The 12,300-nt window shown below is 38.7% G+C and overlaps 1 protein-coding gene across 3 annotated transcripts in view; it reads left to right on the top strand.

Annotated features, from left to right (window-relative positions):
- OPTN (optineurin) overlaps positions 1–12,300 on the top strand; it is a 41,723-nt gene that overhangs the window by 24,051 nt on the left and 5,372 nt on the right. For all 3 annotated transcript variants that reach the window (XM_072825815.1, XM_072825812.1, XM_072825814.1), the window contains exons 7-12: positions 1,553–1,655; positions 2,884–2,999; positions 4,409–4,558; positions 4,921–5,014; positions 7,874–8,032; positions 10,597–10,727. In XM_072825815.1, coding sequence (XP_072681916.1) covers positions 1,553–1,655; positions 2,884–2,999; positions 4,409–4,558; positions 4,921–5,014; positions 7,874–8,032; positions 10,597–10,727 — 753 coding nt within the window. The remainder of the gene's footprint in view (positions 1–1,552; positions 1,656–2,883; positions 3,000–4,408; positions 4,559–4,920; positions 5,015–7,873; positions 8,033–10,596; positions 10,728–12,300) is intronic.

Here is a 12,300-nt window from a genome sequence, read left to right as displayed (position 1 = left end):
ATGAATGAATAAATTAATTAATTAATTATTTCTTTAAAAAATTTAAATCTTTTCCCTTATCCTGGTTACATACTACAGAGGAGACTCTTCCAGCCTCCTGCCTGGAAGATGTTGAAGTTCTTGAGATGAGTAGAAAAAGGTGGGTGAAGGTCTTAGTGTTCTGTGTGTAACTGTGTGTCAGTTCCCCTTATGGAAGAACCCACTTCTCATCTCTAACATCTCAACCCAGAAACCTTTTATTTTGTGATATTCTTTCATTGTAGGCTCCACACCCAGCTTGGAGCCCAACATGGTGCCTCAACTCACCACCCTGACATCAAGAGTCAGATGCCCAACTGACTGAGCTACCCAGATGCCCAACTGACTGAGCACCCTTTCTAGTTCCTCTCTTTTTTTTTTAAGATTTTATTTATTTATTCATGACAGATACAGAGAGATAGATAGAGAGAGAGAGAGAGAGAGGCAGAGAAACAGGCAGAGGGGGAAGCAGGCTCCATGCAGGGAGCCTGATGTGGGACTCAATCCCGGGTCTCCAGGATCACACCCCAGGCTGAAGGCAGCACTAAACCACTGGGCCACTGGGGCTGCCCCCTTCTAGTCCCTCTTAAACAGGCTCCACCTTTGTCCCCGTGTCCAGAGGAATCTGATGTCACTGACTCCTGAGCCTTCGGGTCACCATAATGTCAATTGGATTATATCTTGGCTTTCCCTGCTATGGCTTCAGACCTAGCCTTACTGGGCTGCCAAATCAATTCATTCATAGCCATGCCCCCTAAATCTTGCTGTTATTTTCTCTCCCTTTCTCTTTGTTCTTGTATGTTATGGCTTTTTTTTTTTTTTTTAAGATTTCATTTATTTATTCATGAGAGACAGAGAGAGAGGCAGAGACATAGGCAGAGGGAGCAGAAGGCTCCCTGTAGGGAGCCAGATGGGGGACTCAACCCCTGGGCCCTGGGATCATGACCTGAGCCAAGGGCAGATGCTCAACCACTGAGTCACCCAGGTGCCCCTGTATATGGCTTTTTAAAAGTCATTTTGGTGGCATCTAGGTGGGAGAAAAATATATTCAGTTCACCGTTTTTAACTAGAAATCTCTTCTTTCATTTGCATTTCTGTTGGGCTGGCCTTCAGGTGGTTATTATTCAGTATAAGAATGTTGGTACTTTTTGTCTATTTTTCCTTTCTCTGCTGAATCCTTATAAAGGGACACACTCATGTAACACACATGCATGCAGGTACATACACACAAAGACAGATTTTAAAAATATTTCTGTGTATTACTGAATACACAGAAAGAGGCAGTGTTTTTCAGTGTTTGTGATGATTTATGCCCATCTTTTGCCTCTGCATGAATTCATGCTTTAACTCCTGTCTAGCCAATTTTAGGATGAAAAGCTAAGCCCAGAAAGGTTAATAGAGTAAATGTAGAGAGATTTTGAAGCCCCTGATCCTTTATCCAAATTTCAGACAATGTTCTTTTTAGTGTTTCTGCAATTGTTATTCCTCTTAAAGCCAAAGAGAAAGTAACTTTAACATATTCTGTATTTTTCAGAGTTTTATATTTTGAAAAGAAAGCCAGTGGTGGTTCTGAGATTGAGACCCAGACAGAGGAGAGCACAGAAAAAGAGAAAGAAGAGGAGAAAGGCCCAGAAACTGTGGGTACTTAAGTTCTAAGGCTGTTGTCACACCGCCATTGTACATAAGAGTCATATCTGAAGTCAAGTCTTGTGCTGTTATTAGCTTTAGAAACAGAAATAATTTTAATGTTGGATATATTCTGTTTCTCTCATATTTCCTTGTTCTGATTTGAATTTCATCCATAGTAAATTGTAGTGAGATGTGTTCCTATCCCAGTTATTGTAGGGAATCATACCTCTCTTCTTTTTTTTTTAAGATTTATTTATTTTAGAGAGCAAGAGTGTGCGTGAGTCAGGGGGAGGGACAGAGGGAGAAGGAGAAAGAGAATCCCAAGCAGACTGCCCTCAGAGGGCAGAGCCCAACACAGGGCTCCATCTCACCACCCTGAGATTAGGACCCCAGCCCAAATCAAAAGTCAGATACCCAACCAACTGGGTAGGCTGCCCAGACGGCCCTATCTCTAAACTCTTCATGACTGATTTTCTTTCCTAACTTCGTGAATGAAAAGATCCACCAGCAAAGAAAGCAATTTTGTCCACTTTATAATGAGATCACTTGAGAATATGACCCAGAAACTTGAGATAAAATTGAAAGACCTTGATTCTACCCTACTACTGGTTTGAATGAAATAGTTTGAATGAAAAGGTTTATGTTTCTGTAGCCAGTGTTCTGTGGCAACTCAGAGATGTGCATTGGAGCCTGTCACACAGTCTTAAGCTAAGGGAAGGTTGACGAAGCCAGGAGGTTTTAAGTGCCGCAGTCATCCACATGAAAGACATTTATGTAAGATGCTCACTTTAGCCAGTTCATTTATTCAGCAAATATATGTTGCATGCCTACTATATGCCATGCTCTGGGCTGAGTCTCCTACTTTGAGAGACCAGAGAATATTTCAAACACTGAGATCAAGAGATAACCAGTTATGACAGTGCATCCAAATTGATCAGTTATGTAAGAAAAACAGTTTATATATAAATATTGCCAGATGTATTAGTGATTATATATGTAAATTACATATTATGAAATGTAAAATGTTATCTGTAATTAGTAAATGTAAACATATAAGGGAACAGAGTTGTATCTAAAACATTTCTTTTCATGTAAGATATTTAGGGCATTGATTGTCCAAAATTTAATCACCGGTCTTCATTGGATACTAATGGTTCACTCTATTTTCCCACAAAGAGAGTCATTTAATCTCTGATATGAATCACTTGTGCATGTTTGGAATTTCTTGAATGACAGGTTGGCAGTGAAGTGGAGACATTGAACCGTCAGGTGACAACCCTATTTAAGGAGCTTCAAGAGGCACATACAAAACTCAGTGAGGCTGAGTTAATGAAGAAGAGACTTCAAGAGAAGTAAGAATGAGAGATGAATTTTATTCCCCTTCAGAAAATGGACATTTTTACAAAATGTATTACTATGTGTAAAAATATGGCTTTGTTACTATGTTACCCAAAGAAAAATAGAAACCTAATTAAAATATGAATTCAGAAAATGCTAACATCAAGATTAATGTACAGGTTCATTTATAAATATGAAATACTTGCGGATAGGGGGATGGGGCCCAGGGAAATCTGATTCTGCTGTTCAGAGATGTTTGTTATGCGTACTAGAGTCTCTGTGAGGACCTGTAAAAAAGCAGTAAGCCCAGTTTTCTGTGACTTATGTGAGCTGACAATATTGATGTAAGCAAACATAAATGAAAACTGCCAAAGAGAAGGAAGAACTTGAGTGAGATTTATTGAGGACAAAATTCATTTTTAGTCAATTATGAAGGCTAATATTTAAACTGAGACCTTTGCATTTGCTTGTTTTTCTTGATGTAGCAAATTACTTGAAATTTAGAAAAGCTAAGTTGATGTTGTTCTTTTGGATTAGTTGGCAAACATATATCCAGCACAACACATGAGTGTACGTTGCCTTAGAGCTACAGTATTATGGTAATCTGGCACAGCCTAGCAGCTAAAGGACTTTGGACAAACAGACTTAGTTGACATATGGATCTGGAATTTATCTGTGGTATTACCTTGGGCAAATTATATATTAAGCCTCTGTGAGCCTAGTTTATCATTTGTAAAACGTACGCGTGTTGTTATCCCTACTTCATAATATTGTATTGAGATGTTTAACATGCTTGGCATTAACGCCTTGCATATAGCAACCATGAGTTCATATTTGCTATTATTATATTGAAATTCTCTTTCTGAACTTAGGGAGCTTCCTTTTCCCTTATTAAATCCTCGCCAGAAGTCATATTCTTTGTGCTTAAGGGAACCCAGACTTCTTAAAATATTGCAGATATCCATGGATCACTATATGAAAAGCATCTTTAGCCAATTACTATTTTGGACTATATCTGACCAACAAAAATATACTTGCGTGACTACTGAAGACAGTTATTCCAAGCGGGCCATAGCTTGTGTGGTCTTAGATCTGCACTTTTTTTAATGTTAAGCATAAGGGTTCAAAATTGTGTAAATTTCTTTTCAAAAAAAAAAATCTGTATTTTTTTTTAATGTTTAGTCATGAGGGTTTAGAAATACTACTTGCTTCTGGTAAAGAAGCAAGGAGGATAAAATATTTTATTTTTTTTTGCCGTTATATCCTTGAAAAATGGAAAAATGAAAAATCCTAAAAAAAAAAAAAAAAGAAAAATGCAATCCTAAATTTCTTTGTGTTTGCTACATAATCTTGGGATTTATTTAAAAGCCACTGAGAAATAAAGGAGTGTTGTTTATCCTCATGAAAATTTGATATTTCTTAGATGTCAGACCCTTGAAAGGAAAAATTCTGCAACCCCATCAGAGCTGAATGAAAAGCAAGAGCTTGTTTATAACAACAAAAAGTTGGAGCTACAAGTGGAAAGCATGCGATCAGAAATCAAAATGGAGCAAGCTAAAACCGAAGAGGAGAAGTGAGTATCCCATGACTGAATGACCCCTTGCTAGGAGAAGATAGAATAGTACTTTTATAAGATTGGAATTAGGATTTAACAACAAACTTTAAACTTTTCTATGTAATTGAAGGAGTACTAAGAGACTTTTCTGAGGAGATAAAATTTGTTCTGCTATAACAACATTATTAAAGTTCCTTGTAACCTATAGATTTTTTTTTAAATATTTTCTTTGAGAGTAAGAAAATGTCAGCAGGTGGTGAGATGGTAAAGGTAGGAGAGACGATTTTGCTAGTTGAATGCTCGGAAGAAGATTGAAGAACAAATCTAAGTTTTTATCATATTTCCCCCCAATATTCAGTTTCTTAATTTCTTTTGAATAGGTCCAAGTTAGCCACTCTCCAGTTGACACATAACAAGCTTCTTCAAGAATACAATAATTCATTGAAAACAATCGAGGAACTGAAAAGGAAAGAGGTACTCATAGAAAAAAATTATTTTCATGGCCCCATAACAAACAGGCTGTAAACATTTTTATATGTAAAGCAGTTGTGTTAATCCTTGAGTCTGTTTTTCAAAGGTTGTTCTTCAGTTTTATAGTTGATTTCTTGTGTCTAAGTGCGTAGAACTTCTGATGGTCCACCTGTGTATAATTTGCTTCATGTGCAAAGATCGTGCTAATGTCCTACAGTCAGGGAGTAAGTTTTTAGCACTTCTTTTTTTTTTTAACATTTATTTATTATTTGAGAGAGAGAGAGCATGGTGAGCCTGGGCAGAGAGAGAGGGAGAGAGAATCTCAAGCAGACTGCCTGCGGAGCACAGAGCCCAACTCAGGGCTCGATCCCACAACCCTGAGATTATGACCTGAGCTGAAATCAAAGAGTTGGCTACTTAACCAACTGAGCCTCCCTGGTGCCACAGCCTTTAGCATTTCTAACAGGGTGGGTTTGTAGGAGAGCTACCAGTGTGGGCTCCCACAGGAACAGGGTGCAGCAAGATTGTGGGCTGCCACTGGAGGGGTTGTCTCCATGGAGCTGTTACAGGGCTAGCTTGCTGCTGTCAGTGACCTGGAGACCCTGGATTCACCAGATTGCAACTTACATTAATAGAATGCCAGTGTGGTGCAGCAGTTTAAACATGGGTGGATTTGTGAGGTGTGATAGGCATTTTAGTTAACCGGGTGGGGTCAACCTTTTCATGCTACATATGCATATCAAATTGTCACCCTGTTCACTTTAAATATCTTACAATTTAATTTGTCAGTTTTACTTGGATAAAGCTGGGATAAATAAGTGAAGATCATGGAAGCTTTGAATTAGTAGAAGGGGGTCTTTGAGTTTAATATGCTTATAAATGTACTCTTCATTTTTCTTTTTTTTTTTTTAAAGTTGTATTTCTTTTGAGAGAGAGAGTGTGTGCACAAGCGGAAGGAGGGTCAGAGGGAGAGAATCTTTCAAGCAGATTCCCTGTTGAGGGCAGAGCTCAGTGATGCAGAACTCAATCCCACAACCATTTAGATTATAACCTGATTCGAAACAGATGCTTAATTGACTGGGTCATTCAGACATCCTTGTTGTTCTTCTTTTTTTTTTTTTTTTTTTTTTTTGATAGAATATTGTTCCTTTCTAGAAGCTAGTAAGTTTTTTCATTATTTATTTATTTGTATTTAATTGAAGTCAGTTGACCTACAATATCATACTAGTTTTCATTGTCTAACATAGTGATCAGATGTTTATACACATTATGAAATGCTCATGATTGTAGTTACTATCTGTGAGCATATAAAGTTATTACAATAGTATTGACTGTACAGTTGATCCTTGAATAGAAAGGGTTTGCACGGGTCCACTTAATGTGCAGATTTTTTAAAATACAGAACTATAAGTGTGTCTTTTTCTTCTTTGTTGTTTTCTTAATAACATCTTTTCTCTAGCTAACTTTATTGTAGGAATACAGTATATGATACATATGTGTTAATCCACTAAATTATTGGTAAGGTTTCCTGTCAACCATAGTCTGTTACTAGTTAAGTTTCTGGGGAGTCGAAAGTTACATTGTGAATTTGCGACTCTGCAGAGGGTCAGTGGCTCTAACCCCTATGTTGTTCAAGGGTCAGCTATATTCCCTCTGCTGTACTATACATCCCCGTGACTTATTTATTTTATAACTAGAAGTTATGTGCCTCTTGGTCCCCTTCATTCCCATATCTCCCTCTCCTCTGACAACTACTAGTTTATTCTCTGTATTTATGTTTGTTTCTATGTTTTGTTTTTCAAATTCCACATATAAGTGAAATCATATGGTATTTGTTTCTCTGACTTACCTCACTTAGCATAGGTGGACCTCTAAGTACATCCCTGTTGTCACAAATGGCAAGATTTCAGTCTTTTTATGGCTGAGTGATACATCTATGTGTGCGTACATGTATAGATCACATCTTTATCTATTCAGCTATTCGATGGATATTGAGGCTGCTTCCATATCTTAGTATTGTAAATAATGCTGTAGTAAAAATAAGCATGGATATATCTTTTTTAATTAGTATTTTCATTTTCTTTGGATAAATATCCAGAAGTGGGATTGCTGGATCATAGGGTAGCTCTATTTTTAACTTTTTGAGGAACCTCTGTACTGTTTTCTACCGTGGGTATACCAGTTTGCATTCCCACCAACAGCCCAGCAGGGTTCCTTTTTCTCCACATCCTCACCAACACTTGTTCTTTTTTGTCTTTTTGACACTAGTCATTCTGACAGGTGTGAGGTGACCAATTTTTAATATAAACATGTTTCTTTTCCTCTGACTTCACCAAGTAACAGTAATATCAGTGGGGAAGATGACAGTATCAGCAAGTTACAACCTCACTGAGATCAGGGTTTGTTATTATTTCCCTTATTTCAGTGGGTTTTTTTAAATTGTTTTAAACTAAGAAAATGTAATTTGCAAGCTATAAGTTAAATGAATACAATTTTCTGAGTAAGTTATCATTGATTGCTAATTAACAGAACAGTTTAGAAGCCAATCACTTAAAGAAATTAAACTTCATTTAATATTTTACTAAAATAGGTTAAATTAGGGGCCCCTGGGGGGGCATAGATGGTTAAGCAACCGACTCTTGGTTTTGGTTCAGGTCGTGATCTTAGGATTGTGAGATCAAAGCCTCACGTTGGGATCTGCACTCGGCACGGAGCCTGATTGAGACTCTCCCTCTTCCTCTGTTCCTTCCTGACCTCACTTATGCCCACATGGGCTCTCTCTCTCTCTCAAATAAATAAATCTTAAAAAAAATAGATTGGATTATTTCACAGCCATTTCTAGAATAATCTTGTCTCTTTCAGTCAGAAAAAGTGGATAAGGTGATTCTGCAAGAACTAAGTGAAAAACTGGAACTGGCAGAGAAGGCCCTGGCTTCCAAGCAGCTTCAGATGGATGAGATGAAGCAGACCATCACCAAGCAGGAGGAGGACCTGGAAACCATGACCGTTCTTAGGGCTCAGGTAAGCTGTGGTCTGAAACATGAATTGAGTAAGGCCAACCTTTATCGTATTCTCATTTGGAAAAGCAATCGTGTTTAAAATATATTTTTGGATTTTATATAATTCCCACCAATATATTAAAAAAAAGTTTTATTGAAGTATATCATGTGTGGAAAGTGCACCAAATTTTTAAGGGTATAGTTCAATGAATTTATCCACTTATGGTTGATAGGTAGTTAGCTTATTTTCAATTTGGAGCATTATGATTATCGTTGCTCTGACATTCTAGTGCCTGTCTCTTTGTTTGGTTTGTGCGTTCATTTCTGTTGGGTGCATATCTCGCTAGTGGTGGAATGGCTGGTTCATGGAGTACACATATTACTCAGTGTTACTAGATGTCGCCAACAGTTTTCCGAAGTCGTTGTACCAGTTTTTACTCCTATCAACAGACTCCCCATTGATCGACATCCTTACCCTTACCTGTATTATCAGAATTTCAACCCAAGCCCTTTATAGCAATTCATTTATTTGAGTACCTCATGGTATTGTTGTCATATCCTTTGTCCTTCTGACATTGGTTGTGTTTTTGTTTTTTTTTAAAGATTTTATTTATTTATTCATGATAGTCACAGAGAGAGAGAGAGAGAGGCAGAGACACAGGCAGAGGGAGAAGCAGGCTCCATGCACCGGGAGCCCGATGTGGGATTCGATCCTGGGTCTCCAGGATCGCGCCCTGGGCCAAAGGCAGGCGCCAAACCGCTGCGCCACCCAGGGATCCCCAATTGGTTGTGTTTTGATAGGTACTCTCACTCATTCAGCCACTGCTTTTTGAGCACCTGTAACATGAGCCACTGTTGTCATTGCAAGGCATGTATAGGAATGGACAGAACGACCCAGGTCTGACTGGCTTAAAGCTAATCAGAGAAAGAAGTAAGACTATAACTCAAATTGAGATCTGATTCAAAAAACCCCATGATGCATCAATGATAGCATAAAATGTTGGACCATTCACAGATGGCAGGAAGTCCCTTAAAATGACCTTTTTATTACATGGTTGTAGTGAGGGGAGGTTGGTAACTAAAACTGTGATAGAATATTTAAATTTTTATTGATTTTACTTTTAGAGATAAACATTTTTATCCTAGAACCATAAAATTTTGGGGGAAAAAACTCATTTTAAATCTGGAAAGCTAAAAACTGGTGTTAGAGTAATGTTCATTTCACTCTTGAGTTCATTTTTACTTTAGAATTTTGTAACAGGAAATCATATCACGCCATAATATTTATATATTTCTAGATAAGAAATTACCCTCCAGGGCAGCCCAGGTGGCTCAGTGGTTTAGCACCGCCTTCAGCACAGGGCGTGATCCTGGGGACCCAGGATCGAGTCCCATGTCAGGCTCCCTTCATGGAGCCTGCTTCTCCCTCTGCCTATGTCTCTGCCTCTCTCTCTCTCTCTCTCTGTGTGTGTGTGAAATAAATAAATAAATAAATAATAAATAAATAAATAAATAAATAAATAAATAAATAAATAAATAAATAAAATATTTAAAAAAGAAAGAAATTATCCTCCAATTTAGCAGCTGAAACAACAACAAGCATTTGTTATCTTCGAGTTTCTGTGGGTTGGGCATCCAGGAGTAGCTTAGCAGGATGATTCTGGCCCAGAGCCCCTCATGAGGCTGTACTCAAGATCTGTTTCCAAGCTGGCACGCTCACATGGCTGTGGGCAGGAGGCCTGAGTTCCTCACCCTGTGGGCCTCCAGGGTGTACACAGGCAGCTTGCACACCCTCATGACATGTCAGTGAGCTTCCCCTACAACAAGTGACCCAGAAGAGAACAAGACAAGCCACACACCATCCTTTCTGCAATATCCTAGTGGTTACACAGGTTGGCTCTATTCATTGTGGAAGGGGACCACATAAAGGTGAGGATCACTGGAGCCATCTTGGAGGCTGGCTACCATTGTGGGAAATGGCATAGAATGTGGGCATCAATCTTGGTTCAAGTGCTGGTTTAATCACTTACCTAATTTACCCAAGATTGAGCGCTGTTAAACTTGTAAATGCGAAATGAGCATAGCAATTCCACATTGCTACGTAGAATTTTTTGATAAAGTGAAATGAGGTAGGAATACAGGCACCCAACATAGAACCTTGTACATGTTTGGAATTTAATAAATAGTATCTATTTATTATTATTATTTAAAATTAAATTTAAGACCAGCCTTTATAAATATAACTGGCAGAGTAAGTAAGCTATTAAGCTAATCTTGAATATTATTTTTTTAAGAGGCCAGAGAATCTTGCTGAACAAATGTTACATGTGGTATTTAAACCACCTATATCAGTGTCATTGTCAGGTTCTAATTGTCTAACATGCTCACACATGCGCGTGCGACTTGTCTCCTCTCTGAAGGTGGTTGGAAAGTCTCAGTCGCCACACTGGTTTCCAGCAGGAATATGTGCACCCATTACTTACAAGGCATATCATATGAGGCAGCACTCTGTCTGCACCCCATCACCAGGTGGGTGAATCTACATTTGCCTAGGTGGTGACTTCTGCCTCTTTTACCTTCTATCAGATGGAGGTTTACTGTTCTGACTTTCATGCTGAAAGAGCAGCAAGAGAGAAGATACATGAAGAAAAGGAACAGCTGGCGCTGCAGCTGGCAATCCTGCTGAAAGAGAATAATGCTTTTGAAGATGGAGGCAGGTAAGGCTCGGGAAGGCTCAGGGCACCCACCTGGAGCCCAGGGCACAGGCTGAGGACAGGTGGCCTGTCAGAGGTGGTGCTTAAGATGAGCTGTAGAAATCACCCTGAGTACACTTCACTTGATTGTGTACCTGACACTCAGCATAACTTAGGAAGCTTGGCAGCATCTTGTAGGAACATGATAAGTTCTTTGCTTTTGGACGTGCTGTATAAACATGACCACATGTGTTCCAAAGTCCTATCCTGCCGTTGTCAGTGACATATAGTCTTAACACTTTAAACAATTCTGTAATAAGCTTTAAAAGGAAATATTGCTCAAATTACTTCTTTCTTTTAAGTTTCCATTTTGAGGGGCTCCTTGATTGCTCAGTGGTTGAGCACCTGCCTTTGGCTCAGATCCTTATCCCCAGGTCTTAGGATTGAGTCCCGCATCAGGCTCGCCACAGGGAGCCTGCTTCTCCCTCTGCCTGTATCTTGTCCTCTCTCTGTGTCTCTCATGAAATAAATAAATAAAATCTTTAAAAAATATAAATTTTCACTTTGAGAAAAATTTGGAACAGAGACATAGAAAAATACAGGGAATAAAATGACACCATGATGTACATATATTGTTGAGTAGTTGACAGTTACATATATTTGTATGTCAACTGTAGTTGACAGTTACATATATTTATTTGCATCATGTGTATTTTATCAAAAGAAAAAAGGGTGTCATAGGCGAAGTTGGAGGCTCCTCTGTTCACCACCCTTCATTAGTGTTTCTCTCCTTGCCCCATACTGCCTGGATTTTGGGGAGTAACATACCCATCCGTTTTATGCTTTTATGTAGTATCAATACAATATCTATGTCATGTCTTGAAACAAGGTAATATTAATTTCTCTATGCTTAAGCTACAAAGTGATCACCAAGTATTGTTCTACAGCTTGCTTTATATAAATAACATTGTGATTTTGAACTCTGAGGGTGTGTGTGTGTGTATGTGTGTGTTATACACGTGCAGATATATTTCATTTTCTTTAATTGCTCTATACTGTCTTGTTTCAGAAATATGCCACTTTTTTTTAATCCATTCCCTTATCAGTTGACAGTTTGGTCATTTACTAGTTGATTTTTAAAATCTTAATTGTTAGTATCTTTCACTAAACTATGTCCTAGTGCCAATAACATTTAAAAACTCAGGTTAGGGCAGCCCGGGTGGCTCAGCGGTTTAGTGCCGCCTTCAGTCCCGGAGTATGATCCTGGAGACCTGGGATCAAGTCCCAGGTCAGGCTCCCTGCATGGAGCCTGCTTCTCCCTCTGCCTGTGTCTGTGCCTCTCTCTCTCTCTCTCTCTCTCTGTGTGTGTGTGTCTCATGAATAAATAAATAAAATCTTAAAAAATATATATTTAAAAAAAAAAAACTCAGGTTAAGGGGCACCTGGTTAAGGGGCTCAGTCGGTTAAGTATTTGCCTTTGGCTCAGGTCATAGTCTCAAGGTCCTGGCATCGAGCCCTACATTAGGCTCCCTGCTGAGTGGGAGCCTGTTTCTCCCTCTGCCCTTACCCCAGCTTGTGTGTGCTTGCTTGCGCTCTC

The sequence above is a fragment of the Canis lupus genome, chromosome 5, assembly GCF_048164855.1.
Source record: "Canis lupus baileyi chromosome 5, mCanLup2.hap1, whole genome shotgun sequence".
NCBI classification, from domain to species: Eukaryota; Metazoa; Chordata; class Mammalia; order Carnivora; family Canidae; genus Canis; species Canis lupus.
Note: the sequence above shows the minus strand (reverse complement) of the source record. Positions and strands in the feature narration are given on the sequence as shown.